Source organism: Petaurus breviceps, unplaced genomic scaffold (assembly GCF_028583685.1).
Source record: "Petaurus breviceps papuanus isolate PSGF00001 unplaced genomic scaffold, PetGlider_PUasm1.0 187, whole genome shotgun sequence".
In the NCBI taxonomy this organism is placed as follows: domain Eukaryota; kingdom Metazoa; phylum Chordata; class Mammalia; order Diprotodontia; family Petauridae; genus Petaurus; species Petaurus breviceps.
Genome location: NW_027185799.1, coordinates 10,460,355 through 10,487,705, shown reverse-complemented (window position 1 = coordinate 10,487,705; position 27,351 = coordinate 10,460,355). Strand labels below are relative to the sequence as shown.

The following is a 27,351-nucleotide window of genomic DNA, read 5'->3' as shown; positions in this document are numbered from 1 at the left end:
TTCCAGGTGAGTCCCATACGACCCTCTTGCATAAAGCCTTCCCATGAGGTCAGTAACAACTTTCTTGCTTCACCTCAGAATTCTCTAATGTACTCAGGTAATATTGTGTACTGCTATTATCCATCTTCTCTCTTCTACAAAGCATTTGTTAGCTTTGTGAGGGTAGAAATGATCATATCTAAACTTTGAATCTAACTCAAAACCCTGTTTTTTTTTTAAGTCCAAACTTGATTTCATAGGTAATTCCTGGTGTGGAAACTCATTCCAATGATACAAATCACTACTCAGAAATTCTACTGCAGCTTCTAGTCTTGGGAAGAGTTGGCTAGAACATGGTATTAAGTGACCTGTCCATGATAACAAAACTTGTGTATGCCAGAGGCAGGACTTAAACTCAGGTTTTCCCTCATTCCAAGACCAATTCTATCCACCATGTCTTATTTTTCACTGAGCACAGTAGATACTTAAATGTTATTTAGTTTAGGCCAGATGTTACAAACAATACTTTCTCTGAGCACAGTAGATGCTTACATGCTGTTGAGTTTAGGACAGATGTTAAATACAAACAATACTTTCTCCCCACCATCTAAGTAAACTTTCTCATTTTCCAGTTTTTACCAAGTTTCTGGCAGCCAATAAGAAAGCTGCTAAGATTAGTTGTTTCCTTTGGCAACGTGGCTATGGCTTACATTTAAGTGCTAATTGTTAAATCACAACTGCAGTATAATCAGTAGAATAACAATGTTGTACATTGTCTCCTTAGAATATAGTTTTTGACACAATGATTCTCAAGCCTTTATAAACTTATAAACAACCTAAAACTTGATTTATAAACTCTTCTACCTCTCTCCAATTTATTTTTTTAATAAAAAGTTTAACTTGATTATGAATTTACACTGAAAAACTATGGCATCCATTAAAAAAATGGGATACTACAAACCAAGCTGAGTTGACACAGTGTCATCATGATGTACTCAATACAAAATTACTATTTTGGCTAAACATGCACAATTTTTATTAAATGAAAAGGGCTCAAAGTAACTAAAATACATACTTTGTCTTTTCAGATCAAAAAAAATAGCCTATACTACATTTTTCAGTTTTTTGTAAATACTAACTTTCCATTTCATATCTAGGGAATTTTTCATGGTATAAATGCAACCACCAGAGAGGAACAGTGAATATTATTTAATTTATTTACATTTTTTATGTTGAGATACAAAACTAGAAAAATAAATAGTCCCAGTCTAAATTAGACCAAATAAGTCTGCTACCCAGTTAAACCCACTGAGTAGATTCCTAGTTCTTGGCAGTCATTCTTATTATCTCTTCTCATCATTTTTCTTCCGTTATTGTCATTTTCTCATTTGGAGATCCTTTTCCCTATCTCTCTTCATCTCATCTAACTTAATCTCCATAAGTTTCCATTATCACTTTGGGAAAGTAAGTTTAAGGCTTACACTATCTGGTTCTTTCTTTTTCTCCAATCATGCCCTACGTCATCTACTTTCAGTATTTTTGTTAGTGATTTTAATATATCCTTAAGTAACACTGAAGGGTAACACAAGGGCTATTTCCTTAGGAGGAAAGTACAGTATTTCTAAATGGCCTTTTTATGCTATTTATCCTTTAAAGTCAATCAAGCTACTATCTATGCCAACAGGTTACTTAACTTTGGAAAGCTCATTCTTTATAAGTTGATTATTGAAGATATCAAAATGTCTTCTTGTAACCCAGAACAAATCACTTCACCCCTCTGGGCCTCAGTTTCCTTATCTATAAAATGAGGAGACCAAATTAAATTATCTCTAAAGTCCTTTCAAGTTCTAACATTCTGTGCATTCTACATTTTGCTTTCAACTTCCATTTTTCACAAATAGGCAAAAAGCTATATACATTTATTCATTTCAAAAGACTAAAGAATTCACTAACTGGATATTATATGTCTCTTGCCCTAAAATTCTGGGGTATTGTTACTCAGAGTGGGGTTTTTTTTCTATCTATAGGAGTAAGGCTTCCCAAAAAATATTTAGATTGCAAATCAGTTTTTTATTCTATAATGAATCTTCAATTTCAATCCATCATAATTCAATTAATTGTGCAACTGCTCCATCTTCAGTCTTTAAATCAGATGAGGAGTCAAGCCTTTTATCCAAGTTTTCTTCTGCAGAAATAAAAGTAAACATTACAAAGTAAATAAAAAAATCACACATTCCAAGTAACAGCAACATCTAGAATCTCTATATATGATAAAATTGTGCTTACACTTCTAAAAATACTTGCTTATCAAAAAATTCATGTTAATTCTTTCCCACTGCAGCACTTTTCCCAAGGAAAGTCAGTAAAATTCTGTTCAAAAGCCTCTCAATATATTAAGATTTTGCTATATCAATTCATTATCCTCCCCCCTAAGCCCTTCCCTTTCCTTCCCTCTTACTGTAGAGCACAACACTATCCTCCCAGTCCCTCAGGCTCACAACCTAAGAGTCATCTTAGATTCCTCACCTCCCCATATTCAATCTGTTACCAAGGCTTCCCAATTTCACCTGTGTAATATCTCTTGAACATGCCCCCTTTTGTCCTCTGACACTGCCATCACTCTACCGTAGGCCCTAATAACATCATACCTGGACTGTTTCAACAGTCTGCTGGGGCTGCCTGAGTCAAGTATCTCCCCATTGCAATCTACTTTCCATTTAGCCACTAAAGTGATGTTCCTAAAGCACAGTTCTGATCATGTCACTCCCCTACTAAACAAATTCCAGTGTTTCCCTATGGCCTAGGATTAAATACAAAATATTCTGCTTGATATTCAAAGACCTTCATAACCTAGCCCCCATTTCCACACCTTCATCCTACTCCCTGACACATACTCTTAGATCCAGGGGCGCTGGCCTCTTGGCTATTCCAATGAGACTATACCTCTGGGCTCTGAGAATTATCTCTGGCTGGCCCCCATCCCTGAACACTCTCCCCCCTCTGCTTTGACTATTTACCTCACCTTTAAGTCACAACTAAAAGCCCACCTTCTATAGGAAGCCTTCCCCAAAACCTCTTAATTCTAGTGGCTGCCTGTTTTTAATTATTTGTTTATGTGGTATATAGCTTGATTTTATATATTTGTTTGCATGTTGTCTGTCTCTCCCATTAGATTGTAAGCTCTTTAAGGGTAGGGACTGTCTCCTACCTCTTTCTGTATCCCCAGAACTTATCACAGTGCCTGGCACATAGTAGGTGCTTAATATATGTTTACTGATTGATTATATTATTAGCCAAGTCATGCACTCTTACATATAACTATAACGAGACACATCACTATAACTAGATCTATATGATGGTATAACTTCATCTTACCTCAGCATTAACAGTAATTTTAAAAGTTTTATTAATATATATTTCCAATATTGTTTTGTCTTTTGCTTTCTTTTATAATCATTGTACAAATATCACCATTTAGATAACTGAGTTTGCTCTACATGGTGGTGCAATTCTAATAAGCCATTAACTAGACAGTAACATCCTCAAAACCAAGAAAATTTAAGATTAGTTACAAATAAACTTTCAATTACACATATGCTATAAGGATATATGCTATATACACATATGCTTTCCTTTGGGAAAAGAGCTCAACTGCACCTTACTAGTGTCAAAATACCTAATTAGTTGCCAGATCTTACTTTTTGTTTCTTTACATCTCTTACACACAATCCCTTCTATTCAAACAGCCTCCATTCATCCCCTCCTAGATTATTCCAACATCCTCCTAACAGGAAGTCCCGGTCTCAAGTCTCTTCCCTCTGAAGTCTATCTTCCACACTGCTGCCAAAGTGATTTCCTTAAGTACAACTCTGATGGAGTCATTCCTCTACTCAAAAACCAGTGACTCCCTATTGCCTCTAGGATATTATAAAGTCTTCTGCTTAGCTTTTTAAACACTAGGCCAGAAATTCTAAGGGTCTTTCCCCTCCCAAATTAATAGTTTTATGATGGCAAATTGGACTATTTTTTGTCTCAATTCCTACCTAGCCCTTAGTTATTGAATTAATCAACTGCTGTTGCCTCAGACAAGCTCAGACCTGGGAAAGACCAAATTTTGAAAGATTAAGGTCACCCATTGCATCCTGGGCCACCATTAGTCATCTTAACTTTACTCTTACCACTGGACTTCATGATTCTGGAGGAGAGTGAGGCTGATGACTTTGCACAGCTCTGCCTCACTTAAATTCAGTTCACAAACAAATCAAGACATCACCCTTGTGGGTGTTAATGGACCTCTTTAAAAATGGAAGGACAAAAAAAAACATACTAACAGGCCCCAACCTATCTTTTCAGCTTTATTGTGTTCCACCTCCTTCAATGATCCAGTCAAACATGCCTTCTCTGTTCCACACACGTGACATTCTATCTCCTTATTCCATGTCTTTGTATGAGCCATCTGTGCCTGAAAATCACTTTCACCTCCTAGAATCCTGCTCCTCCTTTAAGAAAAACTCAAGCACCATCTTCTACATGAAGTCTTTCTTGATTCCCCCAGCTTCCAGTGCCCCTCCCTTTATCTTTGTTGTTATTCTATAGATACTTATATACGTACTTGTATTTTTCATTATGAAGTCTACTACCTGAACTTAAATATTATTTTCATTGTTTTTCAACTACATACACATACATATATACACATGAAAAGACTAGGTCTTGGGCCAATCACAGTCCTGGTCCCACTCTAAAGAGGCACAGAAACTAATTTGCCTACCTCTTTATCCTAAAAACCTGATGCCACTTCCCGCATCCTGCCAGGACTCACTTTACAATTTCCAGCCTCAGTGCAGACACCACATCCATTTAGCCCACTGTAGCTCAGAATTCCTGATCTCAAGTCTTAGCTTCCCCAGTAGCTGAGACCACAAGCATGCACTACCATACCCACTAAATCTGTGTTTTTGTGTCCCCAGCACCTAGCTCACTACATGTCACATAATAAGCACTTTCAATAAATACTTAATTGACTGATGTGACAATCCTAAGACTAAAATTTTACCCAACTCATTCATTTCCTCCCTTCTTCCCATGAATAACAGCAATCAAGTCAGTGTCACATGACTGCACTTCACTAAAAATTTAATATTCTCAACATTAGCAACTCATATTTATATAGTGTTTTTAAGATACACAATGCACTCTACCCATTTTAAAGTGATTCTACAAAGACTTGGAGGTATAGTGATGTGCCAAAAAATCAGCTAACATTAATGAGAGCCAGGATGTGAACTCAGAGCCTTGTGACTGCCAAGTCCTGTGCTCTTTTCTACTACATCATGCACTTTTCCTCTCCTCCCCTGCTTTCCTTCTAAACACAACAAAACCCCAAAATGTACTATATGTTAAATAATTGCTTCCATATACTAATAAAAAATTAGCTCTTTTGGAGCAGAAAACCCAGTGGCTCTAAAAGTCATGAAAACAAACAATGACACATGTCTGGGACCTAATGATAATCAGATAGCCTAATAAAATTTAAAGCTGAGTCTTTTTTTCTTACATTTTAAATTATACTAAGAGGAAATTATTTTTTAAACAACAAAAGGCTCATTTTCTCTGTTTTGTTTTAAGGAAACAGCAGCAGGTGTAGGGATAACTGGAAGATATGAGGTAATAGTCACTGTATACAGCAAAGTGGCCATCAACATCTAACATTCAAATGTAAGCTGCTATGGAATAATGATTTCTAAAACTATTTGCTAAATATTTAATCTACAAGAGGTTAAAATTCTCATCTTTCTTCCTGGACACAGAGTATCTTTGAAACTTAAGTCTTATTTATTTAGAACTTACTAGTATACTCCAGTGAAATATGGTCTTGAGGTGAGTAATCTGTCAAATTGAATACAGTAATCAGAAAAAGGAATAGTAAGAAGGCTTTAGGCAACTATTTTTACATTTATTTTCACAAAAACAGGAGGCTAATAAAAATCTTACCCTTTAAATAAGGTAAAAATTCTCCAATATCTTTTGGCTTTGTGGACCTTCGTCTCTGTTCCTCCGGAGAAAATCTGATAAGTGGTGAAAGAGATTTTCTTTCACCAAAGGACATTCGTAGAGATGGTTTTATGTTGTCTGTGTAGACAGCAGGAAAATATCCCAGAGAACCAAACATCTCATCTGTTTCCATGTTATTTGAAGTACAACCCAATTTTGAGTCATCTTTTATAAATGTTTCAGGAGAAAACTGAGGAGACTCTTTTTTTTTCTCAGACACAGACTTTTTAAGAGCTTCAAATCTACTGCAAATAGCCTCAAAACTCAAGTTTCTTTCTTCAGTACTCAATTTTTTTCTTGTTGACTCTTCCATTAAGATATCATTAGCTACTGAACTCTTCCCTGTTTCATCACCAGACTCTGTGCTATAAGAGCTATTAAAACTCAAGTTGTCTGCTACCTCTGGAAGGGTTTCGTGCAATATATCAAAATGGACAGCCTCTCTATTATTAGAACTAATTTCATTTATCGCAGAATTCCACAATAAAGTTGTATGCACCCAAGACTGTTCTTTACAAGACACAGATGAGAATTCTAGTTTTTTATTAATTTGCTCTTCTTTACCATCTATCCCAATCTTCTTCTCCGCAGCAGATAAACTTGACCCTGTAAGGTTTTCTTCAAGGTCTACTTGTAAAACTGCACATTCTGAGTTCTGTTCCCAGATTCTTTCATTTAAAATTTTTGCACATTTGCCTGTTAGTGGGTCAAGGTGTCTAGCTCCTATGTTCTCTTGAGGTCCAAGTTTTGGGGAACCTCTTTCCTCAGGCAAGAAAGATTTATTAAGAGCTGATCCTGAGAGAAAATTGTTCATGCCTGAATATGTTTGGTCACTGGACGCAGCATCGATTTGAACCACCTCTTTATCGGGATCAATGCCACCTTGAAAATCTTCTCTTTGGGAGTTTCTAATTTGAGGAACTGATAAAAACAAACACAAAATAGAATTATTTCTCTCTCAATTTATAGTCAAAGATATATAATTTAGTTTTAGCAATTCAGTCAAACTTTGATTCATCACAGGGCAGATGTTTTAGAATATAATGTTAAAACAAAAAATTCAAATAAATCATAGAACTGCTGAACTTGCCACCCTATCCCCAACAAACTCCAATTTGATTCATAAGAGCAAAAGAGCCAGTAAGGATGCACCTGATCCTTAGACACATCTGATAAATATCTAATAATTGAAGCATGTGACATATTGTCAGGGATTTTGTGAAGGTGATTCCTGAACTGGGAGGAATACTGGATTAAAATAATTTCTAATGTATGGCTCTTTCTAGAGTCAGACTAAAATGAACTATTAGTTGGCTTAGAATTTATTATTCAAAGAAAAAACAAAGGGGTTATGGAGACATAGTAAATATATCCAAGCTAACAAAAATAACAGAATACTTATTTCACCATGGTAAGTATATGTATGCTAAAGTCAACATGTTGTACTTTTGAAAAGGGACAGAATCAAAGAAGAGAATAGAATAAATGAGGGGCAGGATAGGATAAAGGGAAATATAGTTAGTCTTTCACAACGTGACCATTAAGGCAGTGTTTTGCATAACTACACATGTATAACCTATGTTGAATTGCCTTCTCAATGAGGGTGAGCGGGGAGGAAAGAAGGAAAAGAATCTGGAACTCAAAGTTCTAAAAAAAAAAATGTTAAAAATTGTTTTTACATGCAACTGGAAAATAAGATATATAGGCAATGAGATATAGAAATCTATCTTGCTCTACAAAAAAGTAAGAGGGAAGGGGATAAGATAGGGGTGGGATGATAGAAGGCAGGGCAAACTGGGGGAAGGGTAATCATGCCACCTTGGGGTTGGGGAAGGGAAGAGATGGGGAGAAAATTTGGAACTCAAAATCTTGTGGAAATTAATGTTGATAAATGAATTTTTAAAAAGAGGTCTAGAGCAAGCCCCATGGCACAAATATAAGGTTTTATTATCATTCTTCCTTCACTAAAATCCCATAGTCTTATCATGGTATGCAGGTAACCCCAGACTCAGATTATGATTTTCAGTTGTGACTAACTCTTTGTACATTTGGGATCTTCTTGGCAGAGATACTGGAGTGGTTTGCCATTTTCTTCTCCAACTCATTTTCCAGATGAAGAAAATGAGGCAAACAGAGCTGAGTAACTTGCCCAGAGTCACACAACTAGTGAGTATCTGAGGCTAGATTTGAAATCAGGTCTTCCTTCTCACTAAGTAAACTGTCTGGAAAAGTCTATGGATTACTTCTCAGAATCATGTTTTAAATGCATCAAATACAATAGGATTACAAAGGAAATAAATTACAGTGGAAAATAAACAAAATCAGTATGATTTGAGATATAAAGGCTGATACTATAAACAAACTAGGAGAGCAAGTAATAGTTTATCTGTCAGATCTATGGAGAAGGGAAGAATTTATGACCAAACAAGAGAGAGAGAGAACATTATGAAATGGAAAATGGGTAATTTTGATTACATTAAATTGAAAAGTTTTTGCACAAACAAAGCCAATGCAAACAAGATTAGAAGGAAAAACAGAAAGCTGGGAAACAATTTTACAGCAAGTGTCTCTGATAAAGGCCTCATTTCTCAAATACATAGAGGACTGAGTCAACTTTATAAGATTGCAAGTCATTCCCCAATTGATAAATGGTCAAAGGATATGAACAGGCAGTTTTCTGAAGAAGAAATCAGAGCTTTATATAGTCATATGAAAAAATTCTCTATATCACTATTGATTAGAGAAATGCAAATCAAAACAACTCTGAGGTACCACATCACACCTATCAGATTGGCTAACATGACAAAAGACAAAAATGATAAATGCTGAAGATGTGGGAAAATTGGAACACTAATGCATTGTTGGTGGAATTGTGAACTGATCCAACCATTCTGGAGAGCAATTATGTCCAAAAGGCATATAAACGTACATATTCTTTGACCCAGTAATACCACTTCTAGGGTTATATCCCAAAGAGATCATAAAAATGGGGAAAGGACCCATATGTACAAAAATATTTAGGGCAGTTCTTTTTGTGGTGGCCAAGAACTGGAAATTGAGGGGATGCCCATCAATTGAGGAATGGCTGAAAAGTTGTGGCGTATGAATGTAATGGAATACTATTGTGCTCTAAGAAATGATGAAGAACAGGCAGACTTCAGAAAAACTTGGAAAGACTTATATGAACTGATGCTGAGTGAAGTGAGTAGAACCAGGAGAACACTGTACACAGGTAACAGACACACTGTGTGATAACTGACTTTGAAAGAATTATCTCTTCTCAGCAATTCAAGGATCTAAGACAACTCCAAAAGACTCACAGTAGAAAATGCTATCCACATCCAGAGAAAGAACCTGGGAGTCTGAATACAGATGGAAACATACTATTTGCTCTCCTTTTCTTTTGTTGTTTTTCTTTGTTTCTTCTTTCTCATGGTTCCTATTAGTTCTCATTTTTCTTTACATCATGACTATGTGAAAATATGTTTAATATGAATATCTAAGTTGAGTCTATACCAGATTTCATGCTGTCTTGAGGAGGGGGGAGTAGAGGGAATGGGAGAAAAGTTAAAACTCAAAATCTTATGGAAGTGAATATTGAAAACTAAAAATAAATTATTAAAAAATTAAATTAAAAAATAAAATAAAATCAACATGCTTTTTGGAAGCAGTATATTCTGTAGGCCTTATAAATAAAACAGTCCATTGCAATTTCACTTTAACCAGAAACAGTTATAGTGTTTATATTATGTTTGTCATACTAAGCAGTCACTTTAAAGTCTTAAAAACTAATGTTTATGAAATAAAATACAGATCAGAAGCATAAATTGAACTTACTCAAATTTTCTGGAGTTCGTGGAATCTGCTTCCTTGTCAAAAATGGATTAGAAAAAAGACAGTTGATTAAGTCCCCTAATTCTGTGTCTCTTTCTTTACAAAGCTGTGGTGAATCTGCTACAACAGCTTTGGCAACCTAGAAGAAAAAACATTAAGCCTAATTGACTTGTCATGTGTGAGGTAAGCAAGATATCAAGAATACCCAATATTAAATACATACCTCAGACAACTCCTTTAAGAGATGATAATTATAGAACAATGCATATGGGAGCACACAATCACTGCTAAGCACTCTCTAATCAATAAAATGCAAGTGAGGTGGGACAAAGATCTCTTCTCCTATACTAAGAGAAAAGGATCCATTTCACCGAGAATAGGCTTCAATCAATAAGCATTTATTAGCCACTAATTAAGCCTTAGACCCTGTGCCAAGCACTAGAGATGAAGGATAATAGTGCTTAGACCTGTGATTTCATTGGCAAAGGGAACTAACACATGATAAAAATCCCACTAATGCAGGAAAACACCAAAGACATAAAAACAAAAAATTAAATAATTCCAGGAAAATTGCAATATAGTTTCAGCCCTAAGAGAAGAATGGAATAGCTGGTGAGGTTTCTACCAATTCTAAAAATCTTTATACACAAATAGCTATTTGAAAAAATTGTACTAATAACCCACTAGGTACAAATACATATCCCCTCCTCACAAAGAGAATTATTATTAACACTATATACAACACATGAGAAATTTCATTCCTAAAGGCAGAAAAAATATGGAGCACAAGGATTATATAAGGAAACAAAAAAAACAGATGGGGTAGAAACAAACATCTATGAGCCTTTGAGTCAAAAGAAGGTGAAGGGTTAAGGTTAGAAGAGAAAGGGCAGTTAAAGCCTTAGAAGAGATTTATGCTAGGGAAAGATAGTTCTAAGACACAGAAATCTAACTAGGGAGGCACATCCTCCTCTTCTCTCTAGGAGCCCCTAAGAAAAGATATCCTGTAGGTACAGAAAGACCAACCCCAGTATAAAGTTCAAAGCAGCAGGAAACAAAATGAGGATAATGGAAGATCACAGAACCTTTGACCACCTTCCATGTAGCAGAAGTTCTGTTAAATTTATTCCTTCCCTTATTTTCATCATTCCTTTTCTGAAAATAAGCACTCTCTCCCTTCCTGCACTCTCAGAGGAAGAGGTGTCCTCTTTTTTTACTCCAAGGCCTTCACCAAAGTCTTAGTTCCCATCTTCTCCCCAAATCCCCAAAGACCTTGATTCCCAAGCATATCCTTTCCCTCTTCTGTATGTTTTAACTTCCTTCCAAATGAATTAGTACTATCTGAACAAATCTTTCCTATTTAAGAAAAAAAAAATTATACTCTATCTTTCATCCTGTTTCATCATGCTTTCTTTTCATTGCCAAAATTCTTAAGTGAACAATCTCTCCCTGCTGCCTAAATTTATTTAATACCCATTCTCTTCTTAACAATCTAAACTACAGTTTATACCCTTGCCACTCAGCTAAAACTCTTCTCTCCAAGGTTGTGACCAGAATTTCAAATCCAAGGAATTTTTCTCTGTTCTAACTTTTCCAGACCTCTTGGTAAGCATATGATACTACTGGCCATCTACCAACTCCTCCTTTCTCTAATTCCACTGGCTTCCATGAAGCTACTTCTGTCCCATCATCCATGTATCTTTGTACATGTGATGGCCCAAAAGTCCTTTTCCAGCTCTAAGTCTATGACAATACAAAATAACAAAAATTTATTAATTGCCTACTACTGCCAGGTACTGTCCGGTGCTAAATTTACATTCCATTGTAGGAGCAGGGTGAGAAGTAACATATTTACAAAGTAGAAACAAACTGATTTTGGGGGACCATGAAGGTAAAGACAGGAGAAGAAATCAGGATAAACTTCCTACAGAAGAAAGCACCTAAACTAAGTCTTGAAGGAACTCAATGATTTTGTAAGGTAGAGAAAAGAATGGAGTCACAACCAGAAGAAGGACCCATGGAGAACAGCTGGAGGAAAGGCAGAGACGGCAAATGGAATGTCCTGTATAAGGAATGGCAAGTAGGTCAATCTGACATAAAGGTTTGTATAAAAGAGAATAATGCATATAAACTTGGAAAGGTAGGCAAAAGATTTTCTATCTTTAAACAACAAAAAGAGAAGTTAGTATTTTAAACTAAAGGAGAGTACAAACCAGAGCTTCTTGAAGCAGGGGGGGAATGTGGTTAGATCCATGCTTTGAGAATATTCATTTGGAAGACGACTGGAGAGAGTAAGGATTGTCTATAAGGAGACCGAATAGGAGGCTACTGCAATTGTCTGGGCATAAAGTAATGATGACCTGAACCTGGGTGGTGTACAAATGGAAAGAAAAAGCCACATGAGAAATGTGCTGTATAGGTAAAACCAGCAAAATGCTAAAAATGATTGAATATGAGAGAATGAGGGAAAAGAGACAAGGCTGACTGAGGTTTCACGCCTAGATCATGAGAAGATTGGTGGTGACCAAAATGACAAAAAAGAAGGGCTATAAAGGCTGCAAAGGACAAGCATATTAACATACTGCTGATAGAGCTGTGAACTGACCCAAACATTCTGGAAAGCTGTTTTGGTTTCTATATCCAAAAAGTCACTAAATTTTGCTATTTTTTAAACCTGCAATTTCCCTAACAGGTATTTATCTAGAGGTGATCTGACATGTAATAGTGGGGAAAAGAGTGAGCTGGTAACAAATAGCCCCAATTTTTTTCAACTGCGAAGTAATATCCTCTGATGAGATATTACACTCCTCATCCTCCTTCCAGAATCCATCAAAGCACAGTTCAGGGACCAGCCTCCTTTATCAGCATTTTCTCCCCCCTGAAATTTTTTACACTTAACCTTAATGTTAATTTTAACATACCACCTATATGCACAGGTAATTGAATATCAGTTCCTTTTTAAATTAACTCCTAGCACAATGCCAAGAACAAAGCAGGTGTTCCTAGAACAAACCAAAGGCTACTGTGGTCAACAGAAGCACGGAGTAGTACCAGAAGAAGTCAACACAATCCATCCTGTAGAACCAAGAGGAATCATCAAAACCTACACTGCTGCTGCTGTGACCTGTGCAGTGTGCTCTACTTACTCTGCCAAGAAATGAATCAAAGCTCCCAAGACTTTCACTGATGAATTTCCCTAGCATCTTTCAACAAGTTAATGGACCTGTCCCTATCCCACTGTAAAGTACCTGAGCAGTTAACCAAAGAAGCTGAGAGTGGCAGAAAATTTCAGAATGAGTGCTGAGAGTTGTTAATACCCAATTCAACTTCATGTAATTACCTCACTATTCTGTTTCATCACATGTCTTTTGCATCAAATTCATAAGTGTCTTGGGCTGGTATAAGGAAATATACTGGTGAGGCCTCAGAGATGGGAATCTGAATAAGTAACCAATCCATACTGTACAAGTAAGAAAAATTAAGGCTCACCAAGAAGGCCTCAGGCTGCATGTACCTTTATTCTCTCAGGCAACAATTCTGCTTATTAAAGGATCATCAACATAAGTAAATTATTTGCATGGGAATAAAAATTGATCTGGTGAATTTCCCAGTACATAAGTATAGGTTGAGAATGTTGTTTATCAATGTTATCTTTTCAGTTGAGAGTATTTGCTCTTGATTTCTTCATTTCTTCCTCTCCCTTTATTTTCTGTAATTTCAGTCATAGCCTGGATTTTTAAAAAATTATCCTGACCTTTGGTCTCTTCCTTATTTCATTGTCTTCTAGCCATGATTAGAGAACTCACTTAAAGGAAAAAAAAGTAAACAACATAGGTGTTTAATAAAAGTTAAAGTGAACCGACAAATCTCCTTCACTGGCTATTTTCTTCATTCACAGGAGTAAAGGAAGAAACATTTATATAGCACCTACTATGTGCCAGGCACATAGCTTCTAAGCATTTCCAATAAATACTCTCTCAATCAATCTTTATAATAACCCTGAGAGATTAAATACACTGACCAAAAGTAAGATTAATTAAAAAAAAATCCATCGGTGTGACTGAAATTAAGGAAAATAAAAAGATTTAGAGAAAATAAAGGAGAAATCAAGAGCAAATATTCTCAATTGTATCTGAGACCAGATCTGAACTCAGATCTTTTTGATTCTAGGCCTAGCAATCTATTCAATGCTCTTCTCTCATGTTAGCTATGTAATGAATACTTATTAGATGCCTTTCTACTGTCTCTTAAGTCAACATGCACAAAACTAAGTTACCTTTAACCCAACTTCTCCCAACACTATATTATCTAAAATAATGTAAAAAAAAAAACAACAACACTAAAATATAGCAGAAATCTGACTAAATACAATGACCAATCTTGGTTTCAGAGTACTTATGTGTTTATGAAACATTTTGCTCAGCTCTATTAGAGAGGTGGTAGACTCCAAGTCTGAAATTTTGCTATGCCTTCAAATTTTAGTTTCTGTATTAACTGGTTTTGTTTTGGGTTTTTTCCTGCTTTTTGGACGGCACTTGGGATTAAGTAACTTGCCCATGGTCACACGGCTAGTTTTTTTGTGTTAAGTGTCTGGGGTTGGATCTGAACTCAGGTCCTCCTGACTCCGGGCCAAGCTGGCACTCTACTCACTAAGCCACCTAGACGCTCCCTATATTAAATGGTTTTGATTAACTTTTTATTTGTTACAAGGGAGGGATCTGAAGCAGGAGTATTAACTGAGAAAAACTGTAGTATAAAAAAAAAACAAAAAGAATCACTATGACAATTTTTTTAAATGAGGAAATTCAAACCCAGAAAAGTTAAATGATTTACCTTTGGTAAAGGCAGAAAGTAGGTCATATTGGGATTCAAACCCTGGTCCTAACTCCATAACTAGTATTTTCTCCACTACCCTGTCAAATATTAGTAAGTCCAACTGTCTCCTCAAATCTTATCTATCCATCCTTTTTAAATCCAGGTGACTGCTACTTCTGACATCTAACCCAACCACTCTAACTTACATTATCTTTCATCCTCTGAATTCCTACTATATTTATTTATGCCACTTTTGAAAAATCACTAAATGATATACTATCATTTTAAAAGTTTAAAAGTAGAAATTGGGTTTCCTGAAACAGCACATAAGTCACTCAAGGGAAAAGACTGTATCATACTTACATTACCCAATAGCACCTCGCACCTATTTAACATAGATTTTTCCTCACCTCCTCTGCCAGATGATCTACTTCTTTTTTGAAAGGATCTAGCACTGGTGTTGAAAGTACACAATTCTCTCTGTTCTTCTGAGCTGACAGTGATTGAGATGTTTCCATTTTGATTTTTTTTGTGTTTTTAGAAATTGGTTGTTCTTTATCTCTAAGAGTCTTTGTCTTAACATCATCCTAAAGGAGAAAAAATATCACAAGTTTAAAGTTTTACTCATTCTCCTCCCACTCCTTAATTATATTGACAAACAGCTTAGTACTCACATGTTTTTTTCATTAGAGATACATCATTAACAAAGTCATGTCTGCTTAAGAGTAAAATTAACTGGTGTAGCAATTCTGTGTATTTTTAATTGGGGAAAAACGAAAAATATGTTCAGAGATTAATTATTCTATGTGGTTATTAGGTTATACTGGATTTTGTTCTGAAATAAATCAGATGGCATATTATTTCCCTACAGCATACATTCTGAATATAATGGACAGCTTTCTGAGTTTTGCTAACTAGTGATATATCTAAGAACAAATTATAATACCAAAAGGACCTCAGAGCTGTGAACTGTTACCACCACACTGAAAAACTTGGAATTATATAAGCCAAGTCACCAAATTGTTCATTCTTTGACTCAGAAACCCCAATAATAGGTATATGCCCTAGTGAAGTTAAAAACAGAAACTGAACTGCCATGTCACAATATTCACAACACTTTCTCTCACAGAGAAGAAATTGAGGCGAAACTAGGGGCCTTAAAATGCACCTTCTATTCCTTGGACTGGTGGGAGGCTAATGGCTAGAAAAATGTTACCTATATCATCCTTGTACTTGATATTTTTTGGCTGTACTTTTTCTGTCTTAAAAGGAAAGGTTAGGGGCGGCCAGGTAGCACACAAGTAAGAGCACCGGCTCCAGTGTTGAGAAGACCTGAAGATCGAATCCTGGGCTCAGACACTTAGCACCCACCCAGAAACACCTGGCCGTGTAACCTTAAGCAAGTTACTTAACCCCGATTGCTTAGGGGCGGCCAGGTGGCTGCTCAGCGAGTAAGAGCACCAGCTCCAGTGTTGGGATGACCTGGATCAAATCCGGGCTCAGATACTCAGCACCACACCCAGAAGTAATAACTGGCTGTGTAACCTTGAGCAAGTTACTTAACCCCAATTGCTTTAAAAAAAAAAAAAAAAAAGGAAAGGTTAGGGGGTGGAGTAGAAACAGGACTTCCTCGGAACTCTGGCTGCCACCTCCCCCAATTCATGGAAAAGGAGACTCTGAACAAATTTTGGAGCTACAGATCCCACAAAATGACAAGAGAAGCTAACCTCCTGCTGAGGACAGCCTGGCAGGTCAGCAGGTATTGGCCAGGGCAGTGCTCTAGGAGGAGACCCCAGCCCCCCCTCCAGCCAGAGGTTTTAGCCCCAGGGTGGGCCTGATCAACCACCAGCTGGAGAGACTCCAGATCTCTAGCAGCTGTGGTGGTCCAGGATTATCAACACATAGATGCTAAGGACAAAGTGGGAGGTCAATGCAGTGTGAACTTTGGGTAATTGGGAGTGCATCGGCTTTTGCCCCTGAGGCAAGAAGCTGCTGAGGGCTTCACAGCCACCACCACATGGCAGCTTTAGCTCCTGGCCTGCAGACTGTAGGGGGACCAAGAAACCATTCTGAGGGGTAATCACTCTTGCTTTAACCTGCTTGGATCTGGATTGCCGTCTAGGGTGGAGGTCCTGGGGTGTGTGACCAGCTTGCCAGAGCATGTGGAGGCTTCAGAGAGGGCACTCAATACCTTCAGCAGCTGAGAAAACCCCAGCATTTGGGACAAAGCTCCCCTGCCTGGTGGCAGAGTCCTACTATGGCAAAAAGCCCAAAAGTCAAGTAATCGAGTGGCAAAATGAGCAGGCAAAGGAAGCGAACAAAGCAAAGCAATCCAATATTAGAATCCTATTTTGGGGACAAAAAGGATCAAAGCATGGAACAGAAGGAAGACAGTGAAGTCAAAACTCCTGCACCAAAAGCTTCCAAGAAAAATAGGAGCTGGTTACAGGCCACATAGGACCTTAAGAAGCAAATAAAAGAAGTAGAGGAAAAATTGGGAAGAGAAATGAGAACAATGAAAGAAAATTATGAAATGAGAGTCAGCAGCCTGACTGAGGAAAATAACAACTTAAAAAATAGACTAACTCAAATAGCAAAAGAGGCTCAAAAAGCCAATGAGGAGAAGAATGTCTTAAAAAGTCGAATTTGCCAGATGGAAAAAGAATCTCAAAAGCTCACTGAAGAGAATCATTGCTTCAGAATTAGACAGGAGCAAATGGAAGCCACTGACTTTAAAAGAAATCAAGATACTGTTAAACAGATCCAAACAAATGAAAGAGTAGAAGGCAATATGAAATATCTCACTGGAAAAACCACTGACCTGGAAAATAGATCCAGGAGAGAGAATTTTAAAATTACTAGACTACCTGAAAGCCATGATCAAAGAAAGAACCTAGAAATCATCCTCCAAGAAATTCTCAAGGAAAACTGCCCTGATGTTTTAGAACCAGAGGGCAAAATAGAGGTTGAAAGAATCCACCAATCACCTCCTGAAAAAGATCCCAAAAAGAAAACTCCTAGGAATATCATAGCCAGGTTCCGAAATTCCCAGGTCAAGGAGAGAATATTACAAGCAGCCAGGAAGAAACAATTTCAATCTTGTGGAAACACAATCAGGATAAACAGGATCTGGCAGCTTTTACCCTGAGGGACTGAAGGGCTTGGAATATGATATTCTGGAGGGCAAAGGAGCTGCGATTAAAACCAAGAATCACCTACCCAGCAAAACTGAGTATCATGTTTCAGAGGAAAATATGGTCATTCAGTGGAATAGAGAACTTTCAAGCATTCTTGATGAAAAAACTAGAGTTCAGATACAAGAAGCATGAGAAGGTAAACAGGGAAAGGAACTTATCAAAGTTGAACTGTTTTCATTCCTACATGGAAAAACAGTATATATTGTAACTGATGAAACTTTTCTCAGTATGAAAATAAATAGTTGAAGGGAATAGAAATATATATATACACACACACACACACACACACACACATATGTATATATATATGTCTATATGAAGGTATACGGGCATATGAATACATATGTGAATGTGTGTATATGTATGTTTTCAGGTATATATAGATAGAGGGCACAGGACCAATTTAATAGGAAGGGATGATACAAGGTGAAATTAAGAGGTGAGAGAGGAATATAATGAGAAGAGATGGGGAGAGACAGAATGGGGTACACTATCTCATATGGAAGAGGCAAGGGAAAATGGTTATAATGGAGGGGAAGAACAGGAAGACAAAAAGGCAAAACCTTATTCTCACTGAATTTTGCTCAGGGAGGAAATGACATACACACTAAATAGGGTATCGCATCCTACAAGACAGTAAGGGGGGAGGCGATGAGAGGGGAATGATGGAAGGGAGGGCAGGCTGGGGGGAGGGAAATTAGAAGCACCCACTTTTGAAAAGGGACAGGATCAAAGTAGAGAATAGAACAAATGGGAGGTGGGATAGGAGGAAGGGAAATATAGTCAGTCTTTTACAATATATCTACTATGGTAATGTTCTGCATAGCTACACAAGTACAACCTATACTGAATTGCTTATCTTCCCAGTAAGGGAGGGTGACAAGGGAGGAAGGGAATGAATCTGGAATTCAAAGTTTTAAAATAAAATGTTTAAATGAATGATGTAAACCAGAAGTTAATAAAGCATTTGAAAAAAAAAAAAGAAAGGTTCACTTGGATTGAAAGGATCAGGGACAAGATGAGTTGAGTACACTTGGAATGACTGACTGGTCATTTAAAAAGACATTAACAAAATAGAAAAAAATTACTGTCATGCCTTTTTGGTAGGTTTACTAAACATGGGACGGGAGAATATCAGTTTAGATTTTAACAAGATATATTTTTTAAAAGTCACTCACTATTATTCTTGCAGACTATATGGAAATATAAGTTGGATGATGGCAGCACCACTGGGTGGTTTTAGAACTCGTTAACCATAACTGATGGATACGAGGAGTTTTGATTAGTGTAAAGTATCTAATAGAATCAGAACTTTGTCCAAAGACCAGTTCCACACTTTCATCAATGACCTAGATGAAAGCACACTTGGCAAATTGATCAAATATGAGGATAAGACCAAGCTAAAAAGACTAATACATAGAATGACAGAAAGCATCCAAAAATATCTCAATAGGATATAATGGTTTAGCTGAAACCTGGATTTAAAAAAAATACACAGAAAAGTTCAGGATAGGAGGAAGATATGTCAAAAAGTCAGGCTTGGTAAATTATACACTTCAAAGGATTCAGTAATATAATATTCTAGCCAAAAGAGTTAATGAACATAGTGGGCACTTAATGTTTATTGATTAATCTGCATAAAATAGGTTTCATATCCACAATGTAGGTGTACTAGCCTTAGCACAGTGCCTGATACATAGTAGGAATTTAATTAATGCTTACTGATGGACTAGCTGATGTGTCTGACAAGTAAAATTTTATGTCCTGCTCTGGACACTACTTTTTAAAGGGTCACTGATAAAACATGTGCAAGAGGATAACTAAGATGTCCCGAAGGAACTGAGAATATGCAGCTTAAAGAAAAAGAGTGCTTCAGTGAAACATGATAATCTTCAAAATAACTGAAGATGAATATAGATTCGTCCTCAGGACAACATAAGGAAATAGATTTCTTAGCAATAAGATAAAACTTATTCAATAAAACTGAATGGACAGCTTTGTGAAGTAATTTGAGTTTCCCATTACCAAAAGCATTCAAGCAGAGGTTGGATAACCAGCTCATGAGGGATCTTGTAGAGGGACTTCATATTTAGGCAGGGGTTGGCCTAGATGACCACTGAAGATAAAAAACTGAAATGATGCAAAACTGAAAATACTGTATTTAAGACAGAATTGTTTTAAAATGTACCTTTTCAAGTAACATAACACTGGTTGTATCAGATGTTGTATCCAACTGCACTGGGAGAATTGCAACCCTAAAGGAGGAAACAATACCAAATATCCATTAAAAAGGAGAAAAGTTCTACCTACACTTTATTTAGCTGTATACTACAAAGAATATATATCTGCCCCGTATCTGTCCGTTACGATTTCTCTCAATTCGTCCCGGTCATCAAAAGGCAGTTTGATCTTGGGAGAGCTTGTGACAACTAGAGCAATAATTCCACTCTACCTGTGTATCAGCCTCCCAGAATGAAACTTTGTTTACTGTACTCTTCAGATTTTTTTTTCATTTGGAACTAAGAACATTTCACACAAAGAATAGTAACAAATACTTGTCTGCAACAAAGCTCTCTAATCTTTTACTGTCTCAGGCTAGTTCCTTATGTTTCCCCAAAGCTTTAATGCGTATTCTCCAATATTCTAGCCTTGGATCTTTTCCTCCCTTAATGATATTATCCACCCTCATGACTTTAGTTATCTTATGCAGATGACCTCTAAAATCATCTAATGTCTCTAGAGTCTCACTCTTATAATTCAAACTGCGTAACAGATGTCCTACCTGGATAACCCATAAGTACCTCAAATTCATTATGTCCAAAACTGAACCTCTCTCCAAACCACACCCCCCAACTTCACCCAAAAGTCTATTCCATCCCCCTCTAACCTCTCTTCTGTTGTCATCAAATCAAAAGGATGCCCCATCAATTGGGAAATGGCTAAACAAGTTGTAGTATCTGAATGTAATGGCATATTATAAGAAATGAGGAACAGATGGGCTTCATAACCTGGAAAGACTTATATGAACTGATGCTGAGAGGAGCAGAAGCAGGAGAACACTGTACACAATTACAGACTGTATTTGTGATGACTAACTTTAATAGACTTGGCTATTCTCAGCAATGCAAGGTTCTAAGACAACTCCAAAAGACGCATGATAGAAAAGGCTATCCACATCCAGAGAAAGAATTTACAGAGTCTGAATGCAGAATGAAGCAAACTATTTGCTCTTTTTTTCTGTTTTCTTTTCTTTCTTCTTTCTCCTGGTTCATTCCATTGATTATAATTCTTCTGTTTACAACTTGACTACTGTATATGTAGAAACTGTACTGGATTACATGCCTTCTTGGGGGAGGGGGAAAAAATTTGGAACTCAAAAAATTTTGGAACTGAATATTGTAAACTAAAAATAAATAAATTTAAAAGGAAAAAATTTATTTACTTCATTAACCTATGAGCTCAAAGTATGTACTCCCTCTAATGATAAAGATTAGAACCCACCAACATCTTCTCATCCTGTGCAACTCTTGTTCATTGTACTCCTTAATCTCTTCAAAGGGGTCTAACACAATATGCGGAAGCCACCTTCTAGATTTCTTGTTATTGCTGAGATACCAATGAAGTCCAATGGTTAGTTTCCATTCTTACAAGATGAATGGCCCACTTCTTTTCTGTTAACCAATTGCTCTGTTGAAATCCTTTATGCTACTGCTCCTGTAAAACTTATTAGTAATTCATTGCAATATACTCCTGCCTACTGTGTCCTTCTCCACTGTCCTTTGGGTCACCTTCAACTTTAATTTGTCAGAGAAGCGGATATGTCATAACTCAGTCATACGGTATTAGTGGAAGAATACCATAAAAAAAAAAAGATAGGCCTTCATATGTAAGAAAATATTTCTAGCAGCTCTTTTTGTGGTGGCACTGAATTGGAAATCAAGGGGATACCCATCAATTGAGGAATGGCTAATCAGGTTGTGGTATATGAATGTAAGGGCATACTAGTGTGCTATAAGAAAGGAGGGGCAGACAGACTTCATAATAACCAGGAGAGACTTATATAAACTGATGCTGAGTGAGGGGAGCAAAGCCAGGAGAACACTGTACACAATTACAGACATATCGTATCTGTGATGACTGACTTTGATAGACTGGGCTCCTCTCAGCCATAAGACAACTCCAGAAGACTCATGATGGAAAGGGTTATCCATATCCAGGGAAAGAATTACAGAGTCTGAATGCAAATTGAAGCAAACTACTTTTTTGTTTTGTTTTCTTTCTTCTTTCTCCTTGTTCATTCCATCAGTTATAATCCTTATTTATAACTTGACTACTATTGAATGTGAAGGTATTTGTAGAACCAATATTAGATTGCATGCTACCATGGGGAGGAGGGAGGAGGAGAGGAAGGGGGAGAAAATTTGGAACTCAAAAGCTTGTGGAACTTAATGTTGAAAACTAAAAGTAGGTGGAGTCAAGATGGCAGAGTAGAAGCACAACCTCCCCACAGCTCTGGCTTCCACCTTCCCCAATCCATATAAAAAGGGGACTCTAAACAAACTTTGGAGCTGCAGAACCCACAAAATAACATAGAGAAGCTAACCTCCCACTGAGGACAGCCCAGCAGGCCGGCAGCAAGCGGCCAGCACAGTGGTCTGGGAGCTGAGCCCAGCCCCATGCCGAGGCTTTAGTTCCAGGACAGGCCTGACCAGCCGCCGGCAGGAGGGACTCCAGATCTTCAGCAGCTGTGGCCGTTTCCAGATTTATCAATACATAGATGCGATGAACAAAGTGAGAAGTCAGTGCAGTCTGGACTTTGGGACCAAGTAAATGGGAGTGCACGGCTTTTACTCCCGGGGCAAGAAACCGCTGAGGCACTGGCTGGCTTGTCAGCCAGCAACCCATGGCAGCTTCAGCTCCTGGCCTGCAGAGTGTAGGGGGACCAAGCCTGAGGGGTAATCGCTCTTGCTTTAACCTTCTTGGATCTGGATTGCAGTCTAGGGTTGAGGTCCTGGGGTGTGTGTCCAGCTTGCCAGAGCGTGTAGAGACCTCAGAGAGGGCACCCATCTAATACCCCCAGCAGCTGAGAAAACCCCAGCATTTGGGACGAAAGCTCCCCTGTCTGGTGGCAGAGTCCTACTGTGGCAAAAAGCCCAGGGGTGAAGTGACCGAGGAGCAACATGACCAGGCAAAGGAAACAAAGCAGACAGAAGATTCCAACATTAGACTCCTATTTTGGGGACAAAAAGGAGCAAAGCATGGAACAGGAGGAAGACAGTGAAGTTAGAACTCCTGCACCAAAAAGCTTCAAAGGAAAATAGGAGCTGGTTACAGGCCATAGAGGACCTTAAGAAGCAGATAAGAGAAGTGGAGGAAAAATTGGGAAGAGAAATGAGAACAATGAAAGAAAATTATGAAATGAGAGTCAACAGCCTGACTGAGGAAAATAATACCTTAAAAAATAGACTAAACTCAAATGGCAAAAGAGGCTCAAAAAGGCAATGAGGAGAAGAATGCCTTAAAAAGTCGAATTTGCCAGGTGGAAAAAGAATCTCAAAAGCTCAATGAGGAGAATCATTGCTTCAGAATTAGACTGGAGCAAATGGAAGCATCCTCCAGGAAGTTCTCAAAGAAAACTGCCTTGATGTTTTAGAGCCAGAGGGCAAAACAGAGGTTGAAAGAATCCACCAATCACCTCCTGAAAAAGATCCCAAAAAGAAAACTCCTAGGAATATTATAGCCAGGTTCCAGAATTCCCAGATTAAGGAGAGAATATTACAAGCAGCCAAGAAGCAACAATTTGAATATTGTGGAAATGCAATCGTGATAACCCATTGGTGAAGAGGGTTGTGACATTCTCTGACCCAGGAAAAGGCTATATATACCTCTGATGTGAGGTTTTGCTTTGAGGCTCACTTTGGTAAGAGTTGTATGATTTGGTCAAATGAGACTCTGGGCAGCCGTTGAGACCCCCACTTTTGAAAACCCAGATGTTGGTGCTTCCCTCTCTGGTAACTGACTAGGTATGGAGGTTATAGTCAGACAGCTGGAAGCCTGTCTGCTGATCTGTTTCTCTGTATTTTTTTTGTCTGCTTGTAACCTCTGTTTGTATTCTCTGAAGTTCAGGTGCTAACTTTTTCCCCTCAACTAAGGTAAAATGATATGTTTGATTGATTAAAGATTGCTAACCCATTTTGAGTTGCTTTTCTTTGGAGAAGCAGATCTAAGAACCTGTGTTGGCAGCCATCCTGGGCATGCTAGGGTGCTTGCTGCTACAGCAAGTCCTTCAACCTCTCTCTGCCTCAGTTTCTTCACTGCAAAATGAGGATAATAGTACCCACTTCTCAGGGTTGTGAAAATAAAGATTAGGTATTTTTAAGTGTTTTGTAAACCTTAAAGCACTACATAAATTCTACCTTTTATTTGTGTATAGATATCAGCTGTTTCATTTCCAGCTCCTCAGAATAGGAAGATTGTTAGCAACTGGTCAAAGCAAAATCTTACAATGTAGAATGCTGAGGTCCCAAGAGTTCATTATAACGGACGTGGACTTTTTTACCTAGTTTTACTCTTCCAATGAAGCAATCATACCAACATAAGATTTTTTCAAACAAATTAATTTATTTTCCTCCTCACTATAATCAAATATACCAAAAATACAAGAGGTGTGGGCAGGTGGTGCCCTCTCACTAATTAATGGAGAGGAAGGAAGCAAGAATTTTTAAGAGATATTTTAAAAGTTTTTAAAATAAATCACTTAATCACTCTAAAATCAGGTCTTAATAGAATGCTTCATTACTTTACTATAAGATATCAGATCAGACTTCTATACGAAGATACGCTGCATTATCATCTATTGTCAACCTCTTCTCAGCCATGAAACTGAAAAAAAATCCCCTTATATACAAGAGACATTAAATCTCTTTTTTCCCAATGTGTGATGAGACTATCATTAAAAAACTGTTTTAGAAAATGTCCTAAAATCAGGAATAAAATTAAAAGGCAAATGAGCTCTACCTGTTCACTAGTTCATCTGTAGTTCTTACTGCATCATCACCCTTCCAGTGGGAATTTTCTTGGGTATGTTTCTGAGATGCATCTAAAAGAACAGGTTAATTAAATTTTAGTTATGTGGTTATTTAGTTATATGGCTCCAATGAGCCACTCCAAAATATTCAAGCATCTCTTGAATTTTTGCTTAAAAAAAAATGAAAAGAATACAAAAGAAACAGTCATGTAGCTAGCTTGATAAAACAATTAGCAGAGTAAGAGAAGCTATCTAATAAAATACATGACAAATTATGATAGTTTATATTAATAAAGGCTCCCTGGCTAATACAACTGATAGAGCAAGAGATAATCTAGGATCAAGGGTTCAAATTTAGCATTTTTTTAAAAGGCAGCATGACAAACGCTGGTTTTGCTGTCTCAAAGCCAGAAAGACCTGAATTCAAGTACTGCCTCTGACACAGTGGCTAGATGATTCTAGGCAAGTCACTTTACCTCAGTGTTCTAAGTAACTCTCAGATTGCAAATTTTAGAATGGGTAATAAACTGCATTAGTAGAGGGAGGTCCCTATACCAATGAAATCACAGGTCCCGTTTCCTATTCCCCTATCCCAAATAAAGCTGGTAAAAAAAAAAATTCCTAGTCCATTCTTCCTCCAGATTATATACAAACAGTATTAGTTTATATGAATGTAATTAATAGTAGCAGTCATGGCCACATTTATGTAGTGCCTCAAGGTCTGCAAAGCACTTTATGACTGCCGCCTCATTCATTTTCATAACAACTCTACGAGGCAGATTTTATTACTATCCTCATTTTATAAGTAAGACAACAGAGGCTCAGTAAGAGGTTAGGTGATTTGCCTAGAGTCTCATAGCTAATAAGTGCCTAAGGAAGGATTCAAACTCAGTCTTCCAAACTCCAAGTCGTCACACTAACCACTGCACCACCTTGCTACCTTGAGAAAGCTAGGGGGAAAAAACCACCTCAAAAATCTAGCTCTCTCAGAAGTATACTTTAACCTTAAAATATCAAAAGGACATCTCAAAAGCTATAATGGTATGAAATAAATATAAAACAATTTAAATTGTGCAACAGCAAATTCTTATACAAGGAAACTATATTTTTATCTATCCAATGTTTCAAAGCTATTTATAACATACTCTGCAGAACATGTTAATGAAGAAAACATTAATAAAAAATATAACTGGCTTATGATTAGTTTCTAAATTGAATATAAAGCTTTCAGTGAAAAAGTAATGAGAAAAAATATTGGTCATGTCTAACTAAAGTTACAAAAGGTCAAGAGATGAGAATGAAGAATCCTATGCAACGGAAACAATTTAGTCTAAAAGCTTAGGATCCAAGGGGCAGCCATTTGCATTTGGTTTGTGATGATAGTTAGGTGAGGCTTTCAAAGCAGAAAATTAATTTCTAATGGTAATAACTATACTCTCAAATACACCTGTCATATCATCAATTGGGGAATTCTATCCAATGAAACTGACTGCAATCTATTCATGGCTGCTTATCCAGTTCTATAAATTCCATCACATGGGACCCACCCCTAACTGTACTAGAGGCTTTCACTTTCCCCTGACTACCCCAGAAGCACACTGGCTTTTTCACTTATCATCCACTTACCCTTACCATATGACCAGCCCATCTTCTTATTCCTAACCAAAAATTTTTAATATCTCTTACTATTGTTCTTTTTGAAGTTCCTCATCAGTCACACCAACCATGCACCTCTCCACCACCTTCTGTGTGATATTAATTTCTTTCTTCAGAAACTGATGTATTGCATGTCCTCATGCCATTTAGTAACACTTGTATAATATTTTACTCTGACAGCCCATCACAATGTGGAGAGCCCTGGAATCTCAAATAAGCACCAACAGAGTACAAGATCTGGCAGGTTCTACTATGCTGGAAAGGCTTTAAATATGGCCCCAACAAAAGACTGTCTATGCTTTTGAAGGACAATTCCAATTAAGTGCAGAGAGGCTAATTACCAGTAGGTTACTTGATACTAATTTGGGGGGGGGGGGGCACAGCAACCCATAAGGCAAAAAAATAGAGAATGGCCTTCAGTCCTGTCCCCTTACACTTCTGCAACGATAGCAATGTGAGGAAAAGTAGACAGAGCGTTAAGAATCTGTTTTAGGACCATCTATACACTCTATATATAGACAGAGCGTTAAGAATCTGTTTTAGGACCATCTATACACTCTATATATATATATGAACTCTAATATAACTGTCAGGACTTTCTAAATCTTTCTAAATCTAAGATCTTTTCTCAGTGACCACAAAGTGACATAATGCTAGAGTTCAAGTCAGTATTGAAAATTCTTTCTATAGGGGCAGCTAGGTGGAGCAGTGAATAGAGCACCAGCCCTCGAGTCAGGAGGACCTGAGTTCAAATTCGGCCTCAGACACTTAATATTCACTGTTATATGT

The 27,351-nt window shown here is 37.3% G+C and overlaps 1 protein-coding gene and 1 non-coding gene across 4 annotated transcripts in view; both read right to left on the bottom strand.

Moving 5' to 3' along the window:
* Positions 1-1,173: 1,173 nt before the first annotated feature.
* The window catches only part of HAUS6 (HAUS augmin like complex subunit 6), a 46,616-nt gene continuing 20,438 nt past the window's right edge, over positions 1,174-27,351 (bottom strand). The window contains exons 12-18 of one of the 3 annotated variants that reach the window (XM_069090656.1): positions 24,897-24,978; positions 20,068-20,134; positions 15,093-15,269; positions 9,871-10,006; positions 5,974-6,954; positions 5,830-5,868; positions 1,174-2,164 (exon numbers count right to left, since the gene is read on the bottom strand). In XM_069090656.1, the coding sequence (XP_068946757.1) occupies positions 2,082-2,164; positions 5,830-5,868; positions 5,974-6,954; positions 9,871-10,006; positions 15,093-15,269; positions 20,068-20,134; positions 24,897-24,978 (1,565 nt within the window). In that variant the 3' untranslated portion in view covers positions 1,174-2,081. The remainder of the gene's footprint in view (positions 2,165-5,829; positions 5,869-5,973; positions 6,955-9,870; positions 10,007-15,092; positions 15,270-20,067; positions 20,135-24,896; positions 24,979-27,351) is intronic. The other 2 variants (XM_069090657.1, XM_069090658.1) reach the window with 2 other exon arrangements.
* LOC138163268 (small Cajal body-specific RNA 8) lies at positions 20,219-20,349 on the bottom strand. The gene has a single exon (XR_011168863.1). It is a non-coding gene; the product is annotated as a small Cajal body-specific RNA 8 (non-coding RNA).